We start from the raw sequence: 24387 nt of genomic DNA, 5'->3' as shown, positions 1-24387 counted from the left end.
AAAACTTTGAAGGCAGCTTCATGAGACCCTGACAGAGGACCCAACTGAGCCATGCCCAGACTCTTGATCCACGGAAACTGTGAGATAATAAACGTGTGTTGTTTTAAGATGCTAAATTTTCTGGTAACTTGTTACGGAGTAGTAGAAACCTAATACACTCTCTCCCTGCACTTTCTCTCAAATACCTTCCCTTATCAAATATATTTTTAATCATTTTAATTTGTTGAAATAGGGGTCAGCCCCACGGCGTAGTGGTTAAGTCTGGCACGCTCTGCTTCAGTGGCCTGGGATTGTGAGTTCAGATCCTGGGCGTGGACCTACACCATTCATTAGCCATGCTGAGGCGGTGACACACATACAAAATACAGGAAAACTGGCACAAATGTTAGCTCAGGGCAAATCTTCCTCACCAAAAACATAAATAAATAAATAAATAATAAAAATAAAATTTGTTGAAATAGATAATGTAAAAATTCAAGAATGAAACAATATTGTAAAGTCCTTTCCCCCCATGCCCACACACACACACACACACACACACACAGATACATTTCACAAATATAAAAAGTAACTGATTAGTAAAGAATAGTATTTGGCATGCTAAGATTATTTTATTGGAACATATTTCCTCATCTGTAAAATGGATATAATAATAGTATCAACCTTATGGGTTGATATGAGGATTAAATGAATTAATATAAGTGGGCAATTTAAATCTGTCCTACTCAAAGTGTGGTGTAACCAACAGCAGTGGCATCTGATAAAAGATTTTTTTTAGAAATGCAGATCAGGCCCCAGCCCAGACCTAAAACATAAGACTACATTGTTAACAAGATCCCCAGGTAATGTACATGCACATTTGAAGTTTGAGAAGCACTTGTCTAACCAGTGCTTGCCACACATAAGTGCTATATGATCACTATATTTTCTTTAAAAACTCATTTCTTTCCTATATCCTCTACCTTCTTTTCAACTGAATATAAAAAATTTTCACTTGCAAACTGGTTCCTATAGTAAGAGCTGTCTGTGATTGCCTTTTCTCTAATCAGACTGAATTAAGAAATTAAAAGAAAACAACATCTAGTTGAGTTTAAGACTATTTTGCTCTCTAGTTATAATGAGTTAGAAGTAGTTTTAGAGAGCTAACAATCATTTAAATCAAGGAGAAAAAAATTTTCTTTTTTTTTTGGTGAGGCAGACTAGCCCTAAGCTAACATCTGTTGCCAATCCTCCTCTTTTTGCTGAGGAAGATTGGCCCTGGGCTAACATCCGTGCCCATCTTCCTCTACTTTATATATGGGACGCCTGCCACAGTATGACTTGATGAGTGGTGCGTAGGTCCGTGCCCGGGATCCGAACCTGCGAACCCCTGGCCACTGAAGTGGAGCACGCAAACTTAATCACTATGCCACCAGGCCGGCCACAAGGGGAAAAATTTTTTTAAATAGCATTTTAACCAATCCAAATACAGAAACAAAAAATGCAGATTATACTAAACATGAAAAGTACAACCAGGAGTGACGCTTACCTAATATTACTGTGAATCTGGTCTTTCACAATTACTTGGGCATGTGTGTTAGAGGAAATCACACAGTATGTGCCATCTGTTGCCTTCTTGTAACTTACTATCCATGTTACAAGTAACTATACACATATGAGGTCAACAAACAGAAAGCTAGTTTGAAATTCAGACAAAGCAATACCAAGTGCACCTCACCTTTCAAAAGCAGGAGCAATTCAGAACATGTGGGAGTATATAAAGGTGACAAGGTAATTTAAAAATAATCCCTATAATGTTACATTTATGGACTTAACTTTCTGCTAAGATTCCTTGCATTCAAATTAACATCCTTTAACAAACTTCATTTTCTGAACAGCATTTGAAAAATATGCAAAGATACCTTAATTCATTTTACTTTAGATCTTTCCCAGAAGATTAAGAGCAATTTTAGTCCTTTTAAATCTTTATCCCTTTTTAGTTAAATTACAGGCTAAAGTAAGACAATTTAGACTGACTCGAACTTCCACTTTTGCTTTTTTGACAGGCAAATTGTTGAAAATAATTAAATAAAAGAATACTCCAATTCCCTCCAGCAGGAAAACATTTCTATGCCACCTCCAACTATAGCTTTTGATGGTTGCAGTGACAGAAATGTCAATTACAGAACTAATAATAAAGCGTATTGAAAATGTATGAAACCCTAGATCTATAAAAGAAACTATTACTTCCTACTCTGATTTTTGTAGCTTTTTTAATATAGATGATGCTAATAGATTTTCAAAAGACAAGGTGACATCTCAAACAGTGAAAAATTAAGAACAGAAGTAAAAGAAATTTTAGAGAAAAACAGAAATCTGACGACATGTTCTTATTCAGACCATATATAGGAATGAGAAATTGAAAATTTTATATACATTTTTCATATTTTCAAACACAATTCCAAAAATGTTACCTCTGTTTTTCTAGTCTTTCTCACTATTGAATCATTTTGAGGCATTATAAAAGGAAAAATATTTATTCATCTATTATTATATTATAAATACATTATTTTTATGTATTATTTGTTTACTCATATATTATTATTCATACTGTTTACTGAGGAGGCGAGATCTCAATGAGAAAGTGGCATTTGAGGAAAGATTAGAAGGAAAAAGAGGAGGGCAAGAACCATGTGGCAATCTAGGAAAAAAAGAGTTCCAGCCACAGGGAACAGCAAGTACAATAGCCCAGAGGCAAGAGTACACCTGATATGCTTGAAGAATACCAAAAGGACAAGCGTGGAATTTGTGAAGCAGAGAGTGGCAGGAAATGAGGTCAGAAAGGTAAATATCAGAGAGCCTTGTAAACCACGGTAAAAGAAATGTGGCTGAGTGAAATGAGAAGCTGTCACTCAGAGAAGTCCCTAAAAACAAAGCGTTAGACGTGGAAAATGTTTTTAAGTTGTGCCTGCTTATAGGAATCAAGGCAGAACATTGCCAGACGACCAAACCGCAGAACCAGTCCAAACCAGAAAGGTCCAAGATGGCAACGAGGTGCCGTGTGCAAAAGGTGCCACGTGCAAGAACAGAAGATCTGCACATGCCCCCACCCCCATTTTATTCTTAAATAAAAGAATACTCCAATTCCCCCCATCAGGAAAGCATTTCTCCCCCCAGATGCACCCCCCCCAGATGACGCAGAGACCCCTCCCCCTTCACATCCCATAAGACCCCTGCTCACCTCCCGTTCTGGGAGAAGGTGTTTTAGAACATTAGCTCTGCCTCCTCCATTCATTGATCAATGAATAAAGATTCTGGTCTGCTATTCCAAACCTGGTCTCATTCTATTGGTAGAAGCAGCTTGGTGCCAGCCGCTCCAGGCAAAAGGACCCACTTGCAGGTCACCAGTCCCTATGGCTCGGAAACAAAACCAACAGAGGATTTTAAGAAGAGAAGTAATGCGATCTGACAAATTTCAAAAGGATGACTATGGCTGGTGTGTGAAACACAGACCACGGAGGTAGGGACAAGAGTGGAAGGCAGGAGACTAGGTAGGAGGTATTGCAGTAATCCAGTATAAGAAATGATAGGGCTAGATAGAGGTCAGATTCTGGATTCCAAGATTTGGAGCCTAGGAGTTGCCACTTGCCAACAGAGGATGACTAAAGGCTTGGTTGTGAGACAATCAGCCTTCAGCCATTTACTCCACCTGGGACACAGATTCTCTCCATAGAAAAGAAAAAGAAAGAAGCAAAACTATTTAGGAGACAGAATTCTGGAAACACGTCTCCATCATACACATGTAAGGCCTAATGTCCAGCATGGATGTGTGACTAGTTAGGGCCCTCTCTGTTCTCTCCTGAGTGTGTGCACAGGCTTGCATACGTTCACAGCCTGCCAGACCACCAGTGATACGTAGGATCCATTGACGGCTCACTCATTCCTTAAATTTCCTCTTTAAAATTCTGGCCAATCTATGGCTTTCCACAACCAGAATTACAACCTCTTGCTATCTGCAACATTGGCCATCCCATTCTTTTGCCACAAACATCACTACTATTTCCAATAACATTCCAGAAATACTGGGTTTTTCTACATTCGCTCCAAATCAAGTGAGCCCCCTCCAGCAGCAAAAGCAAAGCTACTAGTGTTCACAGCTTCCCCCACCCTAATAAAACTACCATGACAATAAGCCAGTGGTGAGAATGAGCAGAATGGGAACAGCATCAGGGGCCGAAACACCACAGGCTGTTCTTACCCAAGGTTCAGTAGTTTTTCTTGAATAAATGTTTCTCAATTTTTTGTATAATTTGGTCACTTTCTCAAGTCCTGAACTGGCTGGTTTTTGACAATTTTATCAACTCTTTATCAGTTTTTTGATAAGTGGATTTGCCAAGCTCCTCACTCAGCCATTCTGCATTAAATACATTTTAAATGCAATTTGCCTGAGCAGCATACTAAAAAATGTCATAGAAAATATTTTGAAACATTTCTAAGTATAGAAACTGCCAGTATGCTAAAATTACTATTTTCTTTTGACTGTTAACACGCTTTTGTTGAAGAGCTTACTCTGGTGGACTTAAGTGGAAAAACCCTTTAAGCAGAGTAAACAGTATTTGCAAAGGAAAAGCATGTCAGGGACCTGTATGGTTAAGTGTTGGGTGGGTAACTCCTCTCTCTTTTTAACTCATCCCAACTACAGAAGAGCTCAGATCTCTTACACCCTAAAAATGCCCTTTCTTGGCTAGACACAACCCAGTGTTTTTAGTCCAATCTCTTTCTTCTTCTTATCAACTTTCTTGAATCGTTACAACACTCTTCTCCCCTTCCTCACCTCTAGTCAATCCTCAATCCACCACATTGAGGCTTCTTTCCCAACTTTCTTAAACTCACCCTCATAAGGGTTCAGTAACCTCTCAAATTTACCAAGTCCAATTAACAATTTTTGGTCCTTATCATATTGGACCTCCCTCTTCCATTTGACAATACTGCACATCACTCCTTCCTTGCAAATCTCCACTCCTCAACCTGTTACTGAACACTGCCTTAGTTCTCCTCATACTGTTCTGATCATTTTTCTGCAGATCCTTTAGCTGGGCTTTCTCTTTCCACATCTATTCCTTAAATGTTAGTGATCGCCTAAACTCTACTTTTAACCCATCTCTCTCACATTTTCCTCCAAGGAAATTTCAGCCATTCTCATTGCTTCATGCTGATAATTCTCAAATCTTACTCTCCCGGTATAAAACTTCTCTCACAGTTTAAGACTTTTTTTTTTTTTAAATAATTATTTATTTATTTATTTATTTTTTCCCCCAAAGCCCCAGTAGACAGTTGTATGTCATAGCTGCACATCCTTCTAGTTGCTGTATGTGGGACCCGGCCTCAGCATGGCCGGAGAAGCAGTGTGTCAGTGCGCGCCCGGGATCCGAACCCGGGCCGCCAGCAGTGGAGCGTGCGCACTTAACCACTAAGGCACGGGGCCGGCCCAAGACTATTTCTAACAACTGAAAAATAGTTCCACTTTAATGTTCCACAGTGAGTTCAAACTCATCAATGTCTAAAGCTAAATGAGTCTTACCCCCACCCCCAAACCCACTCTTCCTCCTCTTGTGTTCCCTATCTCATTTGCTGGCACCAAGATGAGCTATTCACCTAAGCTACAAACCTAGATATAACCTTTGATTCTTTCTCCTCCCTTCTCTTCTGCTGTCCATGATATCCAATTAATTTATAAGCTTCACTGATTTCACCTCCTAGAATATTCTCAAATCTATCTCTTCTGCCTGTATTTTGAGGTAGCCATTTTGACACAACTGTGTCAAAAGAACTCTGTCAAATTTTTGACAATGTCAAAAATGAAGCTTGAGCTCAATTTAGCTCTCTGCCAGGAATAAAAAATGATGGACTTTCCAACGCTTACCTACATGATTTTAAGATCCTGGCAGCGGATGATCCTGAATATTTTGCTGATTAATAACGAGCCACAACTGGGATCATCTGGTTTGCCATTTACTCCTAAATGTATCAGTTTTCTAACAATGTTGCTTTCCATAAGTAAATGTCTTTTCCATTAAAGTGCACATCTGCACAACTTTCAAATCTCATCACCCATAAAGTAATTATCACTGGATCAGAAAACACCTTTCCAAACCTTGAATGACACTGAGTAATATGTCAGGAAAAATGCAAGGGAAATAAACTAAAAGCATGCTTGTGTGTCTGAAAGACTCTTTTCAAAGAGAGTATTTTGGTTTCCAATAGATTTTTCTACAAGATGTCCTTTAAAGAAGTATGAGTGGCTTCTGGCTGACATAATTTAAATATTCTACATGTAAAGTTCTTTTTGAATGCACTAGTTTACCTGCACGCATGAAATCACTCTTCAAAAATGCTTTCACATAAAACAATGCTGTTTGGAAGATAAGGTCTCATGTTATATTTTTATATTATATTGTATTATATCCTTCTATCCAAAGTCTGTGATTTTAGATAGATCTAGAACATGTAAGATCTAGAATATCTTGTCTGTAAAGGGAATGTTAAAAATACTACCTCTTAAGCAATTAGGAGTGGAGTTATATCAATTCAGCAGTTTAAAGACGAATACTTTGATTTTGTGTCATTAAAATTCACAGGGCTTTAGGGTGAGACTGACATAGGTTTGAATTCTGTATATTATACTTACTAGCCCTATGACCTCGAATGACTTCCTTAAAATTTTTCAGTCTAGTTCCTCAGATGTAATATAAAGATGATAACAGTTATTTCTTAGGGCTAATGTGAGTAAAATATGAAACTACGTCTACTGGATATCTAATATATTATATGCCACAAAGCAGATACTTAATCCACATTAGTTATCTTTCTTTTAAGTTAGTGGATAGAAGTGAGGAACTTTTATTTACTAAATTAGAATAAAAGACATAATTATGTGATACTAAATTGTATAATGTATTCTTATTGAGTAGCACCTGTCATTCTATTATTTTTGTTCTTTCCCAATTCTAGCTCCATATACTTTTCAATTCTAAAAGGAATGGCATTCTTGCAGGACATTACCTGAAATCTCATGATCAAATAACTTTTGCTTGTCATGCCTGTTTACTCTTCTTCCTAAGGGCATAGCTCAATTACATTCCCCAACCACATCCGTGGTTCTTGTTTAGCAAAAAAGAAATGTGACAGCTTCTAGGTCTGGCCCAAAATTCTCCTGTGATTCTGCAATACGATCTCTGGTCTTTTCCTCTTCGTGTTAGCTAGGAGGCAGATGACCACAACAGTGTTCCTGAAAGTCTTGTATAGAATATAGTGGAGTCACACAACGGAAGTAAGCACTGAACTCTGTGATCAATAGAATACTCTGGAAGTGATATTGTGTGACTCCAAGGTTAAGACATCAAAGGCCTTGCAGCTTCCACCTTGGTCTCTTGGATTGCTAGCTATGGGAAGCTACCCATTTATACCATAAGGACACCCAAGCAGCCCCTATGGGAAGGCCTATGTGGAGATGAAGCAAAATTTCTTGCCAACCACCAGCATCACTTTGGCAACTATGTAAATTAGGCCCTTGCAAGATTCTCCAAGCTTTCAGCCCCGGCCAGTGAAGTCTTCAAATGACTACATCCCCAGACCATATCTGACTCTTCATAAGAAACTCTTAGCCAGAACTTCCCACACAAGCCACTCCCTAATTCCTGAACCACAGAAACCATAAAAGATAATAAACGATTTTTGTTTTTTTTAAGCCCAAAGAACTCTGACCTCTACCTCCAACCATACCTAAAAATTTAAATGGATCACAGACAAATCATTAAGGAAAAAACTGACAAATTAAACTTCATAAAAATTAAACTTTTGCTCTTCAAAAGACATTGTTCAGAAAATGAAAAGGCAAACTACAGAGTGGGATAAAATACTTGCAAAACCTATCTGATAAAGGACTTTATCAATATATAAAATCAGTAAGAAGATAAATAACTCAATTTAAAAATGGGCAACAGATTTGAATAGACTCTTGACCAAGAAGATATATAAATGGCAACTATCATATGAAAAGATGCACAACGTCATTAATCATTAGGGAAATTCAAATTAATATCACAAGATACCACTATACACCCACTAGAATGGCTAAAATTTTAAAAACTGACAATGCCAAATGTTAATAAGGATATGGAACAACTGACTCATATGTTGCTGATAAGGATGAAAAATGGTACAGCTACTTTATTTTGTGTGTGTGTGTGTGTGTGTGTGTGTGTGAGGAAGATCAGCCCTGAGCTAACATCCGTGCTAATCCTCCTCTTTTTCTTTTGCTGAGGAAGACCGGCTCTGAGCTAACATCCATCGCCAATCCTCCTCCTTTTTCTCCCCAAAGCCCCAGTAGATAGTTGTATGTCATAGTTGCACATCCTTCTAGTTGCTGTATGTGGGACGCGGCCTCAGCATGGCCGGAGAAGCGGTGCATCGGTGCGCACCCGGGATCCGAACCCGGGCCGCCAGTAGCGGAGCGAGTGCACTTAACCGCTAAGCCACGGGGCCGGCCCAAATACAGCTACTTTAAAAAACAGCTTAGTGGTTTCTTATAAAGTTAAACAGACACTTACCATAAGACCCAGCTGGTCCACTCCTAGGTATTTACCCAAGAGAAACAAAAGCATATATTCACCAAAGACACATACTCAAATATTCACAGTAGCTTTTTCCTAATAGCCAACAGCTAGAAACAACTCAAACGTTCATTAACTGATAACTAGATAAATAAACAAATTGTGGCATATCTTTACAATAAACTACTACTCAACAACTAAAAGGGACCAAATATTCATACAACATACATAAATCTCAAAAGTATTATGCTATGTGAAAGATTCTATACACAAAAGACTATGCACGATATGATTCCTTTTATATGAAATTGTAGAAAAGGCAAAACATGGTGACAGAAAACAGATCAGTAGTTGCCAGGGACCACAGGTAAGAAGAAAGTATAGACTGTAACAGGGCACAAGGGAATTTTGGGGGGCTAATGGAAATATTTTATATCATGATTCTGGTGGTCAGATTATACAGATGAATCCATCTGTCAAAATTCAGTGAACTATACAATTAAAACAGGTAAGTTCTATTGTATTCAAATTATACCTTCATAAAGTTGTTTTATGAAAAACTTAGAATAATGTCTAGTATATAATAAGCACTCAATAAATATTAGCTGAAAATTATTATTTTTATGGCAATCAAAGAAAGGAATGGTTCCATGGAGAGAAAGACAGAGAATTCTAAGATTTTTTTTTCAAAGATGACATAAATTCAGAAAATTACTTTTAATAAACCCTACCCTATAAGTAGATAATATAAGGACTTAAAACAAACAAAGATCTGTCATTTAGCTCTAGTTTCTATAAAAAGAGTACTGAGCACAGAGCCAAATGAAGTGTGACTCTCATGAGGTTGGTTAGCATCTCTCAGCAGCATTCATGTAGTAAACAGAGCAGATATCATGCTATTTCAAAAAAGTGAGCGGTAAGTGATGAGGCAACAACAAAATACAAGTCAGAACTGAATAATGTCAAATGAGAAGTAGAACATGACATATCACTGAAATTCTACAAACACTTGAGAGAATCTGAAACTTCTCATTAAACACTTCAAAAATACTTGAAATAAAACGGGAAGCAAAACAGCAAAGTGAGGCTGTCAAATTTAAATAGTTGCATAAGTGACACTGGGGACTATGCAATCAAGGAACCAAATGAACCAAATTCTTTCCTGCATCTAGCAGAATCTAGTCTAAGAGTAGCAGAGAGTAGGAATAATCACCACTCCTCCCCGACTCCTTGCACATGCACAGAAACACTCACACACATACATCTTTGAGGATTTTAAGTTAAGCAGCTATATAAAGAGAGCTGGGCCGGCCTCGTGGCGTAGCGGGTAAGTGCGGGTGCTCCGCTGCTGGCGGCCTGGGTTCAGATCCCAGGCGCGCACCAAAGCACCACTTGTTAGGCCATGCTGTGGCAGCGTCCCATATAAAGTGGAGGAAGATGGGCACAGATGTTAGCCCAGTGCCAGCCTTCCTCAGCAAAAAGAGGAGGATTGGCATGGATGTTAGCTCAGGGCTGATCTTCCTCAAAAAAAAGAAAGAAAGAGAAGGAACTAAGTTCACTTCTTACCCTCTTCTGCATCATCCTCCTGGGGTGACATAGGACCCCCTCCACTGGTAGGAGTGACTGGTTCTTCCTTCTCAGACTCTCGCTGTAGACTCACCACCTCATATATTGCATCTCCAGCATTGGTATGGCCTTTTCCCTCAGACTGAGAAAGATATAAACATGAGTTTCAATATTAGAAACCCAAAGGAAACAGTGAAAGATAGCATTTCAATGGTTCATTAAAAAGAGCTGAAATGAAGAGCAGCACATCATGTTTGATCTACAGCATGTCTGAAGTTGAGAAAATTTTTAAAACACATTGTTCTTCACATGATATTCTAAATGTATGGTTCTTCTAGGATTATCTTAGCCAATAAAATGAAACCTACTAACCATTTTGAGAGAATTCAATTTCTTTTTATCAGAAATACCTGAGACACCACAGATTCTCAGGGCAGACAGATAAGCAAGTGATGCTAGATTCTCAGGACTGACTACTCTGCACTGAGATACCAGCTACATCTGTCAACTAATGCATGGACATAAATAGTTTTTACCTTATAAATCGTTTACATTCTAAATGGTTTTTAAAGAAGAAATTAAGACAACTGCCAATTAACCAACTTAGCATGGCCTACAAAGCCCTAGATAAACTGAGCCCTGCCTCTCTCTCCAGCCTCATCTCATACCCAAAGTTTGTTACTTCATTCCAGCCACTCTCGCCTTGTTTCAGCTCCAGAAATCTTTGAATACTTTTCCAACTCAAGGCCTTAGGACACCCTTTTCTCTCCACCAACACAGCTTTTCCTCCTGCTCTTTGCTAACTCCCATCAATTTTGATCCTTACTTCTAATGTCACTTCTACAAAAAAATCTAAACTAAGTTCCCCATGTTTTTGATTCTTATCATACCGTCCTTCCCCTTCACTGTACTTACCACAATATAATTACACCCTTATTTTTAAAAATAAAAATAAATTTATTTTTTTGTTATTATATTGATTTGTTTAATGGCTGCCTCATCTACAAGACAGTAAGCACCATAAGGGCAAAGACTATGTTGATTTTCAATCAGAAATAATACGGTACCTGACATATAGCACGTACTCAACAAATATCAGTGAAATGAATGACTAGACTAATGGTAAAACACATGGATTTTGGATTCAAATAGACCTGGGTCTGTACTCAAATTTCACTACTAATAAGATGCACGGTCTTAGACAAATTACTAACTTTGCTGTGTCACAGTATCTATATCAATAGAATAAAAATAATACCACCCCCAAACTGTTAAGAAGATTAAACATAATAAATAAAATTTGTAATTTTAAATTATAAAAATATAACTTTTAATTATTCACTATTTTTAAGAATTAATTATGAACCACATATCAAATATCAGGTGAATCTTCAAATCACTTAGCAAATAATAAAAGTTAAAATTGCCCACTGCATTAAAAATAGAGGAAAAAAGGGGGTCAGCCCAGTGGCATGGTAGTTAAGTTCGCACATCCGCTTCAGCAGCCCGGAGTTTACGGGTTCAGATCTCAGTCGTAGACCTGTGCACTGCTTGTCAAGCCGTGCTGTGGCAGGCATCCCACATACAGAGTAGAGGAAGATGGGCATGGATATCAGCCCAGGGACAATCTTCCTCAGGAAAAAGAGAAGGATTGGCAACAGATGTTAGCTCAGGGCTAATCTTCCTCACACGCACCAAAAAAAAAAAAAAAGAAATAGAGAATAAAAGAAGACAGCCCTAAAAAGTTAAGTGGTTAGGTTTAAACCAACCAAATTTGTATTGCATTTTCATCACATTCGAGAAACAGAGACCTAAATCACTAGAGCAACCACTAAAATAACCATATAAAGAAACATAGTAGGGGCCGGCCGGGTGGCATAGCAGTTAAGTTTGCACGGTCCACTTCAGAGGCCCAGGGTTCGCCAATTCAGGTCCTGGGTGCGGACCTACGCACTGCTCATCAAGCCACACTGAGGCAGCATCCCACAGAGAGCAACTGGAAGGATGTACAACTATGACACACAACTATCTACAGGGCTTTGGGGAGGAAAACAGGAGGAAGATTGGCAACAGATGTCAACTCAGGGCCAATCTTCCTCAAAAAAAAAAGAAAGAAAGAAATATAGTGAAAATGAAATACTAACTAAATGTTCAAATAATCGAAAAGATGGCAGGAAAGGAGAAACAAAGAAATGAAAAGCAGAAAATAAATAATAAAATGGTAGACCTAAATTCAAACACATTAATAATTATATTAAAAATAAATGGCCTAAACATACCAATTAAAAAGCAGAGATTGTCAGATTATATTAAAAACAAGACACAACTACATTCTGTCTACAAAAAAACCCACTTTAAATATAACGATATAGGGCCAGCCCGGTGGCACAAGCGGTTAAGTGTGTGCTCCGCTGTGGCAGTCCGGGGTTCGCCGGTTCGGATCCTGGGCGTGCACCGACGCACCGCTTGTCAAGCCATGCTGTGGCCGTGTCCCATATGGAGTGGAGGAAGATGGGCATGGATGTTAGCCCAGGGCCAGTCTTCCTCAGCAAAAAGAGGAGGATTGGCAGATGTTAGCTCAGGGCTGAGGGAGGGAGGGAGGGAGGAAGGAAGGAAAGAAGGAAGGAAGGAAGAAATATAATGACATAGGCAAGTTATAAGTAAAATGAGGGAAGAAGATACACCATGAAATCACTAATCAAGAGAAAGCTAAAGAGACTATATTAATATAAGACAAAGTAGACTACCAAGCAAGAAAAAAATCACTGGGGATAAAGAAAGACATTGTACAATGTTAGAAAGACCAATGCAACAAGAATACATAAGAATCTTATAAGTGTGTGCACCTAACAAGAGAGTCTCAAATATATGAAGTAAAAATTGAAAGGAGATGGACAAATACACATTTATGATTGGAGACTTCAACATTCCTCTCATAGTAATCAAAAGAAAAAGTATACAAAAATTCCATAAGGTTACAGAAGAACAGAACATCATCGACAACAAGATCTGATATTTATACACCACTCCACCCAAGAACAGCAGAATACACATTCTCTTCAAATGCACATGGCACATTCACCAAGACAAACCATATAAAACAAACTTTAAGAAAGTTTTAAAAATCAAAATCATAAAAAATATGTTTACTGACCATAATACAATTAAACTGGAAATCAGCAACAGAAATGTATCTGAAATAATCCCTAAATATTTGGAAATAAAATAACACAGTTCTAAACAATCCATGGATCAAATTCAAAGAAGAATGCTCAAATTAGAAAATATTTTGAACTGAAGAAAAATGAAAACAGAACAAATCAAAATTAATGGTATACATCTAAATAGTGTATATAGGGATATTGAGTTATAAATGCTTATACTTGAAAAGAAGCATCCAAAAATCAATAATCTAACCTTCTACCCTAAGAAACTAGGAAAAGAAGTGCAAAATAACCCAAAGCAAGCAGAAGGAAGGAAACAAAGATAACAGCACAAAGCAATAAAAATTGAGGAAGAAAAAATTTAAAAATCAATGAAACCAAAAGGTAGTTCTTTGAAAATATCAATGAATTGATAAACCTCTAGCTAAACTGACAAAGCAAAAGAGAAAAAAGATACAAATTACCAATACCAAGAACAAAAGAGTGGATATCACTACAGACCCCATGACCCCAACAAAAGGATAATAAAAGAATACTGCAAACGGCCCTCTGCATATTAATTGGACAACTTAGATAAAACAGACCAATGCCTTGAAAGCCACAAAATACCTACACTTATCCAGGAAGAAACAGATAACCTGATAAATCCTATATCTACTAAACAAATTGCATCTGTAGTTAAAATCTTTCTGAAAATGAAAACTCCAGGCCCATGTGGTTTCAATGACAAATCCTACTAAATATTTAAAAAGAAATAACACCAATGCTAAAAAACTATCTTCAAGGAAAAGAAAGAGACTAATTCCCAACTCATTGCATGGGGCCACCACTTCCCCCATACCACAACTAGAGAAGGTATTACAAGAAAAGAAAACCACAGGCCAATATCCATTATAAATATAGACAAAAATCCTCAATCAAATATTAGCAAATCAAATCCAGCAATATATACAAAAAATAATATATCATGACCAGTGGGGTTTATCCAGGGAATGCAAAGATGGTTCAACACTGGAAAAATCAATCAGTGTAATCCACCATATTCACAGACTAAAGAAGACCACACGATCATATAATTTGATGCAGAAAAGGCATTTGAGGGCCGGCTCCGTGGCTTAGTGGTTAAGTGCGTGCGCTCTGATGCTGGCGGCCCGGGTTCGGATCCCGGGCACGCCCCAAGGCACCACTTCTCCCTCCAGCGTGAGGCCGAGTCCCATGTACAGCAACTAGAAGGGTGTGAACCTATGACATACAACTATCTGCTGGGGCTTTGGGGGGAAAAAAATGAATAAACAAAATCTTTAAAAAAAAAAAAAAAAAAAAAGAAAAGGCATTTGAGAAAATTCAGCATTCACTCACTCATGTTAAGAATTTTCAGAAAATGAGGAATATAAGGGAGTTTTGTCAACCTGATAAAGTGTATCTATAATAGACCTACAACTAACATCATACTTAATGGTAAAAACACTGAATGCTTTCCTCCCAAGATTGAAAACAAAGCAAGGAGGTACACTGTCACCACTCCTACTCAACTTTGTATAGAAGTCCTAGCTAGTGCAATAAAGCAAGAAAAGGCACACAGATTGGAAAGAAAGAAATAAAACTGTTCTTATTTACAAACAATATATTTCTTTGTCAAGGATTGACAAACTTTATAAAGAGCTAGAAAGAAAATATTTTAAGCTTTGCAAGCCAATATGGTCTCAGTCACAACTACACAACTCTGCTATTGCGGAAAAGTGTTACAATAGTGGTAAAATATTTCATCTGCACTAAGTTTCCTTTTTTAAAGGTCCACAAGTGATTCTGATACAAAGCTAAACTGAGAACTACTGCCTGTAAGACCTCTTGCTTCTAACAAAAATGTCTATGTTTAAAAAGTCATAAATCATATAACAGAATCAGATACTGTCACGACACTGCAGATATATACAATCATATGGAAAAACTAAGTTTGCAAGCAGCTTCTATTTGCCTCTGCACAACTGAAGGTAAAGAAAGCCAATCCCGAACAGAAGTGCAAAGTTAGGAAAACATTTGCCTCCCACAGACTTTTACTTTCCCACAACCTTGTAAGTACTCCCCAACCTTGCTAATTTTCATCTTTCTGCAATTAGAACAGTTATTCCTGTTATTCAGTTACTCTTGGTTATTTTTTTCCAGTTTTATTGAGATATAATTGACATAACATTGTATAAGTTTAAGGTGTACAACATAATGATTTGATATATTGTATATATTGCATAATAATTACCACAATAAGTTCAGTTAACATCCATCACCTCACATAGTTACCCTTGGTTATTTACTAACCGATTATACTTTGTGTGTGTGTGTGCGTGTGTGTGTGTGTGTGAGGAAGCTTAGCCCTCAGCTAACATCCGATGCCAATCCTCTTCTTTTTTGCTGAGGAAAATTGAGCCTGGGCTAACATGCATGCCCATCTTCCTCTACTTTATATGGGATGCTGCCACAGCATGGCCTGACAAGCAGTGCGTCGGTCTGCGTCCTGGATCTGAACCCACGAACCCTGGGCCGCCAAAGCGGAGCGCACGAACTTAACCGCTACGCTACCAGGCGGCCCCTGACCGATTATACTTTGATTTAAATAGGTTTAAATCAGCATACATCTCTAAAAGAAAATTTTCCTTTTATGCTTTTTCACTAATAATTGATAAAAGGCTTTGTCTCCAAATGAAAGGAATGTTAAGGCACCTAAAAGCAAAGAAAAAGATTTTGGAGGAGGGCAAGAAAACATTATTCTAACATTAAACTTACATTTAGCATAGAGCCCAAAGCCAGCCTAAAGGAGGCCTGTGTTAGGACTAAGGTATAAGAAAGGGCAGCTACTTCTACCTCCAGCCCAGCTCATGCTTTCTAGAGAAAACCGAAGAGGTGGCTCACTTTCCTCTATTCAAGGCCAAGCCATAGGGGCTCTTCAGAGCAGATAACACTGTTATGAACTCCTGTCATGACCTGGAGCCTACCCTTTTCTTACAGACAAGCCTTCTCCCTCCAAACTATCCTTTGAATAAAAGCACAAGACAGGAAGACGGCCTTTGGAGAACAGATTTGTCAAGAGAGAAGCTTTTCTTCCATCTTAACACCTGACCTACAGTCTCACTTCGAGTCTCTCTGGCATTATGACTCTGCATCCCTTTTCACTGTAACTTCCCCTCCTCTCCTGTTTCTTGAGACTCCTCTCTTTTCTGAATCCTAATTGTATTCCTAGCAGACCCAAAAGGCAGGTAAAATACTTAGAACGGTGCTCAACACATATTAAGTGCTATATAAGTGTTAATTCTGGTTACTGTTTTGTGCTGTTAGATGATATAACACTTCAGGGCATGAGATAGTCTAACCAGTGGTACAATATGTAAGTAACATTCTGGGATAACTAAGAAGCAAAAGTGGTTTCCACATCCTGTTCTAGTGCAACTCTGGAAATCTTCCAGAACAAATAGTTACAATGGTAATAATAATAAGGATAGCAAGCATTCAATCCTGACAACAACCCAAGCTCGTTCATGTCTTAGGACTTGGTGTTAGCTGTTCCCTAGAAAGGTCATCCCCTCAATCTTCACATGGTAAGTTCCTGCTTGTCACTCAGACCATTTAAATGTCACTCCTCAGAGAGGTCTTCCTTGACTACCCAAAACCCACCCAATCATCAGAGCACTCTGTTACTATCTGCTATCTTGCCATTTGTTGGCCTGCCTGCCTCCTCCATGTATCCTCCTTACATTAGAAGGTAAGTGCCATGAAGCAGAGACCTCGTCTGCAGCGTTTACCACTATACCCCCAATGTCTACATCAGTAATTTGTCACAGAGTAGGCACTTAATAAATGTTCATTAAATGAATGAATTAATAAGTAAATAAGCAAACAACTCTACACAGTAGATATTATTTTTACCTCCATTTGACACATGAGGAAGCTTAAGCTCACAGACACACTACCAAATGGCAGAATGGGGAACTAGCCTCAGGCCTAGCATCAGAATCAAATCATTAATATTTTGGCTTACCTTTTTGTGTCACGTTATAGTCTACAAAGTGATAATACAGACATCTTATATGCTAAAATATATTCTGCTCTCAATTTCTGCTGTGCTCACAGAAAATGACTCACATATTTCCTCAAAGGGACTTCTTTTAACCACTACTTTGTGTCATTCTACTTCTGTGGTCCCTCCCTTTTCTAAATCTCACAGCATTCTGTATATTATTTTCATTTGGTATTTATCATATCTTTCCTTGTAAAATGGTGATTTTTATATATTTCCTTATTAATAGGAGGTGACACAGAGATCATTTGGGGATAAGGGTTATATTGTTAATATCTTATCCTCACTGTGGCAGGTACCACAGACACTGTAAATTAACTTTGAATTAACTTGACTATAATAGGCATGGAATTATTTGTGCTAAAAATCTTTTATGTAGCTAATTCAAATGTCATAGAATTTTAGAGATGAAAAAAACTTCAGTAATACTATTAATCCACATTCTTATTTTATAATAAGGAAACCAAGGCTTACAGAGATAAGGGGGCTCCTAATAGGATTTATTTTTTATTATCTATTGAGAACAAGCCTCATCTGACATATCTATTTCATACACAAACTCAAAACACATATTTCAGGTACTAAATCCAAAGTATATGATACACACTACATATCTATACAGGAGTAGGTGATTCCTTTTCAATCAAATGCAAAATTTGATATGTCTTTTCAGGCCCGATGCTCCAATAAGTAAACACAACTTAATTTTTTATTATTATTAGCATTTAAAAATCTTCATCATAAGATGCGTATGGATATTAGCCCAGGGCCAATCTTCCTCAGCAAAAAAGTAGAGGATTGGCAACAGATGTTAGCTCAGGGCTAATCTTCCTCAAAAAAAAAAAAAAAAAACCACAAATCATCATCATAAGCAGCAACATATTTTTTCAGAAAATCTGTTTTGGTAATCAGATATGCTAATAGAAATTATTTAAAGTATTTAAACCTTATTAATTCTACAATATATGTTTTGTATCTCAAGAAATGTCAATCTGCATTAAAATATGCTGTGCTGGCCTCAAAATGTCTACATTTCCTAAACTAATCTAACATAAATAACATTTCTTAAGGTTATCTTTAAAATGAATATTATATAAGCATTTCTTTCTTCATAACATTTCTTTCCTTAAAAAATTGCCTCAAATTGTTCTTTGTAGTTTATCACACATCCCCAAAATAAGCAAGAATTCAAGAACCACCCACTACATATTTTCACTGCCGCTGACCCCACTGACCCCACTGACCCCTTGAGAATTGAACTCTGCTTTACAATAACTTCACCTAATCATCTAAACCTACTCCTACTTTTCCTGAAACTCTCCATCCTCATAGATGCCTAATTATGAAATAAAAGATCATTGAGTTCACTGAAGTAAGTGCTGCATTTTCCAAGCTCCTCTCTGCATATGCTTCCACTCTTTTATGCCTAAAATAACTTTGCTGTTATCAATTTTTACTACATTTTGCATCAGCACAAAGTAGAAAACATTTTTATGAGGAACAACACAGCTAAGAATGTTGCACACCATTACTGTGAACAAAAGCAGTTACCTCTGTTCACAGGAAATCATTTCATTTCAAAATGTTGAACAAGTAGTGTGTTAAGAGTAACATCATAGGCTTAAATGCAAGAATATTATCTGGACCTAAACAAAGTAGATCTATGAAATAAGCAAAATTTCATTACAAATATCAATTATGTTGCTACTTCCCCCATCATACTCAAGCAGCTCTCTCTGTCACATTACCCTCCAGGATGTAATAAGCCTTTTATTTTGATTATTTGTGTGTGTGTGTGAGGAAGATTAGCCCTCAGCTGACATCTGTTGCCAATCCTCCTCTTTTTGCAGAGGAAGATTGGCCCTGAGCTAAGATCTGTGCCCATCTTCCTCTATTTTATGTGGGACACCTGCCATAGCATGGCTTGATAAGTGGTGCATAGGTCTGCCCCTAGGATCCGAACCTGTGAACCCTGGCCCACCAAATCAGAACGTGCAACTTAACCACTACACCACCAGGCCAGCCCCAAGCCTCGTATTTTTATATGTTAAATTTTCAACACACTAAAAGAATACAAGTCTTTAGATAAGAGAGCTATTCCTGAGTCATAGGCCACCTGAAAGACAAGGGAGAGGAATGCTAATACTTAAAAGGAACCCAAATCACTGTGCTTGACACCTTGCTTTGCTTAACAAATAACTTTTTTTTTTTTAAATATTGTTTGCATTGGGTCTTCCACTTTTTTGTTTATTTATTTATTTATTTATTTTTGCTGAGGAAGATTCACCCTGAGCTCACATGTCACCAATCTTCCTCCTTTTGTATGTCAGCTGCCACCACAGCACAGCCACTGACAGACACCAAAACCAGGGCCACTAAAGGGGAGCGCGCAGGACTTAATCACTAGGCCACCGGGGCTGGCCCGACATATTACTGTTAAATACATTGCAAAAGAGCATATGTATGTAAAGATTCTCTCCTTTCTGGCCTTCAATTTCAAATTTTTAAATGCTAATATTTCAGAATCAATCCTCTTCACTCAACTAATAACTCCAAGTTTTCGATGAAGGGCTATAATAAACCACCTATGCTCATTTCAGTACCCAGAAGGAAATACTGCTATATTCAGTTTTATTTCCTCTGATGTAGTTTCATGATAAGACACCCTCAATAGTACAATACAGAGCAAATTTGAAGTGGTAGCACTTATATGTTCTCAGTGTCTTATAGTTCTTTAGGCTAAATACCACCAGCAGGATATAAAATTATTCTATGATTTTAAAAATTATAAAACAAAGCAAAACAAAACAAAAACACTACTACCAAGATTGTATTCCAACCAGTTCCCTATCAAAGAATCCTACCAGTAAATACCTTATGGACGACTGGATGTGCAGCAGCACTTATTTTCGGTAATAGGAAAGGAAGAAATAATAATTCAATTAAATTATTTCTTAACCTATTTATTAGAGTAGCAATAGCTGATGTCACTACAGTTTAAAGTTATGAGTATCTCCAACTTTACCTTCATCCCCACATGAATTTTATTTTGGGGTACTTTAAAACTATCATTTAAAAAATCACTTTGAATTGACATGATAAGCACATAAAATTTGAAGCAATAGAATTTTCCAAAATTCTAATTTTCTTTTCAGCTGTTTTGGAAGTCCTTCCATAAATTAAAAAAAAAAAAAAAGATAATATCAAGTGATGCATAATTTCTTTTTTTATTGAGATATAATTGACATATAATATTATGTAAGGTGTAAAACGTGTTGATTTGATACATTTATATATTACAATACGATGACCACTGTAGCATTAGCTAACACCTCTATCACATCACATAATTCTCATTTCTGTTTTGTGATGAGAACTTTTATGATCTATTCTCTTAGCAACTTTTAAGTTTATAATGCAGTATCGCTAACTATAATCATTATGCTACACATTGGATCTCCAGAACATTTTTGTCTACTAGTTGTAAGTTTGCACATAATTTCTTAACTATACCATTTCAGCAGAAAGAAATTAGTTCATTTTTAAAATACCTGCTATGCCATTCCTCTAAATGTTGGCAACAAAAGGTTTCCAGCACTTGACTCCAGACTTGGATAGAGTGCTCATTCAGTAGTATCACTAGCACAAGGGTTTGGCTTCCAAACCCAGGAAAAACAGAGAGAGAGACTGAATTTTCTCAACAGTCTAATTTTATATATAAGTAAAATGTATCCTAATACTTTGAATTTGTACCCAGCATCTTTTTTGTCCCCAGTTGCACAGGGGAGGGGGACCTCAATCAACTGCAGTCTGACTTCTGCCCCAATACTCCTGAAATTGCCCAAGTCTTAGAGTCTAAAATCACTCATTTACCAATCAAACCTCTCGTCAACCTCCCTGCAGTAAGTGATGCTGCAGACATTCTCTCCTCCTGGAAACAGTTTCCCTCCGTGCCTCTCCTGACCTCATGCTCTTGTGATTTTACCCCTAGATCTGTGCTTACCCTTCTACATTCACTTGGCTCGATCCTCTTCTTCTACCGATCTTTTAAATGTCTGTATTTCCCAAGGCTATATCCGTAGCCCTCTTCACTCCTCATTCAACACTTGAGCTATGGGTGATTTCATCTACTCCTATTCACAATTCTCAAACATTAACCACTTTCAAAATTTTTATTTTCCAAGCTTAGGATACAAATATCCAAGTGCCTACTAAATCTGGGAGTCTCACAGAAACATTAAATCCAGCATATCTGAAAGCCCACTAGCTTTCCTCATGAGCCTCAAAACTTTTCTCAGTCAAGAGGATCAAAAATCACCAGGAGGGGCCAGCCCAGTGGCCTAGTGGTTAAGTTTGGCACACTCCACTTCAGTGGCCTGGGTTCGGTTCCTAGGAGCAGACCTACACCAACCATTGGTGGCCATGCTGTGGCAGCAACCCACTAACAAAACAGAGGAAGACTGGCACAGATGTTAGCTCAGGGCAAATCTTCCTCAGCAAAAAAAAAAAAAAACCCACCACCTGGAACTAATCCTAGCCTCGTTTTCCCTCAACCTCACATCAAATCAAACACCAAATCTTGTTGATCTTTACTTCCCTAATGCTTCTCAAATTCATGTTTTCTGCTACCCCCCTACCACCTCCTTTCTTCAGGCCATCATCACTTCTTATCTTGGCCACAATAGCCTTCTTACTTGATATTTACTGCCTCCAGTATCAACATCATTTTCACTGTCAGTGTGACCTTTCTCAATTATAAATTTAGTGTCATTCACAGCTTAAAATCCTCCCAGCCTGAGGATAAAGTCTCTAAATTCCTAAGCATGGTAATGACCTACCTATTCAGAGTAATTACCCACCATATCCACTGATGCTTCATTAATATCTAATTTCCCACAGATCTTGATCATGTTGCATCAGAGCTTTATGAATTTACCCAACTATTCTCTCTGAGTGACACACTTGTCACTCTTCAAAAGCCTGACCTTTCGGGGCCAGCCTGGTGGTGCAAGTGGTTAAGTGCACGTGCTCCACTGCGGTGGCCCGGGGTTCGCCGGTTCGGATCCCAGGCACGCACCAACGCACCGCTTGGCAAGCCGTGCTGTGGCGGCGTCCCATATAAAGTAGAGGAAGATAGGCATGGATGTTAGCCCAGGGCCAGTCTTCCTCAGCAAAAAGAAGAGGATTGGCAGATGTTAGCTCAGGGCCGATCTTCCTCACAAAAAAATAAAATAAAAAAAAATAAAAGCCTGACCTTTCTACCAGAGTTATTCATTTATTGATTCATTCATTTTAGGCTGATGATACAAAGGACTCTGCCCAAAAAGAATACAGACTAGAGAGAAGACAAACAAGTAGTCAATTACCATTAATAATAACAATAATAGCTAACATTTATTGAGCATTTACCAGGTGACAAGTACTGTTCTAAAGGGCCTTACATGAATTCATATTTATTCATCATGACAACTGTGATATTGTGATATAATAAGAAATACATATTTTGGTCTTCATCCTGGCTCCTAAAACAGCTCCAGAGGATAAAGGTGAAAGGAACATCTTTTGTTATAATATTTGTTTTTTGTCCCCAGTTTCTGAAATAGCTCCAGAACGATAAGAGTAAAAGAAGCATCTTCTGTTATTCATAACAAGCCCCTTTCAACCACATCTGACTTTACGTTAATGAGATGACTTTTGGAAAGCCCCTAATGACGGGGGCTGGATGCCAGGGAAATCAACCATGTGATTAGAGAGTTAGAACTTTCATCCCCACCCCCAACCTCCAGGGAAGGGAAAAGGGTGGTCTTTGAGTTAATCACTAACAGCCAACGATTTAATCAATTGTGCCTACATAATGAAGCCTCCATAAAAAACCCTACATGAAGGGGTGCAGAGAGCTTCTGGGTGGTAAACACCTGGAGGTGCTGGGAGGGTGGCACACCTGGAGAGGGCATGGAAGGTCCATGCCCTTTCCCCATACCTTGCCCTATGCATATCTTACATCTGGCTGTTCCTGAGTTGTATCTTTTTATAATAAACTGGTAATCTACTACGTAAACTGTTTTCCTGACTTCTGTGAGCAATTCTAGCACATTATCGAACCTGAGAAGGGGGTTGTGGGAACCTCCAACTTACAGCCAATTGATCAGAAGCACAGGTGACAATGATTGGACTTGAGATTGGTGCCTGAAGTGGGGAGGGTGGGAACAGTCTTGTGGGACTGAGCCCTTAACCTCTGGTGTCTGAATTGTAGGACATCTAGTTGGTGTCTACCAGAGTTGTAGAATTGATTGGTATGGAAAAAACACCCACCCATCTGGTGTCAGAAGCGAAGTGGTGTGAATAGCAGTAAAGGAAACAGAGTTTTCTTTTAACAACTCTATGAGATGGTATAATAAAAATCCCCATTTTAGAGATGAGGAGTATGTTACTTAAGGTTAAACATCTAGGAAATGGTAAGCTGGGATACAACCTTAGGAACTCTGACATCAACCCAAGTGGTAAATGTGATTAATGAGTACATTTCTACACTTTGTATACCCTTTTACTGTTGCATGTATCACCTGGTAGTATAATATTTTTACCACTACATTCTTCACTCCTTAAAGACAGAGAACATATATTATTCATTCATGTATCCCCAACACCTAGCATAGTGCCCATCATGTTGTAGCCACTCAACAAATGTTTAGTAAACTAAACTAAGCACTGAAAATCATTTCTAAAATGAATACTGGCATCTCAGCAAAACTATAAAATAAGTGATACTGGCTTTTGGCCCTCTCTCCTCAATTTAGTAAGGAATCAAGCAGGAATGCCCCTAATTTCTTAAGCTTGACCCCTACTAAAACCTAGCCTAAGGAAAGAGTCTTATTAACTCATTAACAATGAGGAAATATGACTGGTAAAAGTTATCAAGGTCTATTTCCTGGGGATATTGATATTTTAACAGGTAGAAAAGCTTTAAGGCAGAGGAATCAGCATCTAATAGTAAAATACC

At 37.9% G+C, this 24387-nt stretch overlaps 1 protein-coding gene across 3 annotated transcripts in view; it reads right to left on the bottom strand.

The window, feature by feature from the left end:
* RABGAP1L (RAB GTPase activating protein 1 like) overlaps positions 1–24387 on the bottom strand; it is a 701003-nt gene that overhangs the window by 541458 nt on the left and 135158 nt on the right. For all 3 annotated transcript variants that reach the window (XM_087438180.1, XM_004425016.3, XM_087438183.1), the window contains one exon: positions 10158–10299. In XM_087438180.1, the coding sequence (XP_087294306.1) occupies positions 10158–10299 (142 nt within the window). The remainder of the gene's footprint in view (positions 1–10157; positions 10300–24387) is intronic.

The sequence above is a fragment of the Ceratotherium simum genome, chromosome 2 (assembly GCF_057802395.1).
Source record: "Ceratotherium simum simum isolate JZ-2026a chromosome 2, ASM5780239v1, whole genome shotgun sequence".
Lineage (NCBI taxonomy): Eukaryota > Metazoa > Chordata > Mammalia > Perissodactyla > Rhinocerotidae > Ceratotherium > Ceratotherium simum.
The sequence above is the reverse complement of the archived record's forward strand: the minus strand, read 5'-3'. Positions and strand labels throughout refer to the sequence as shown.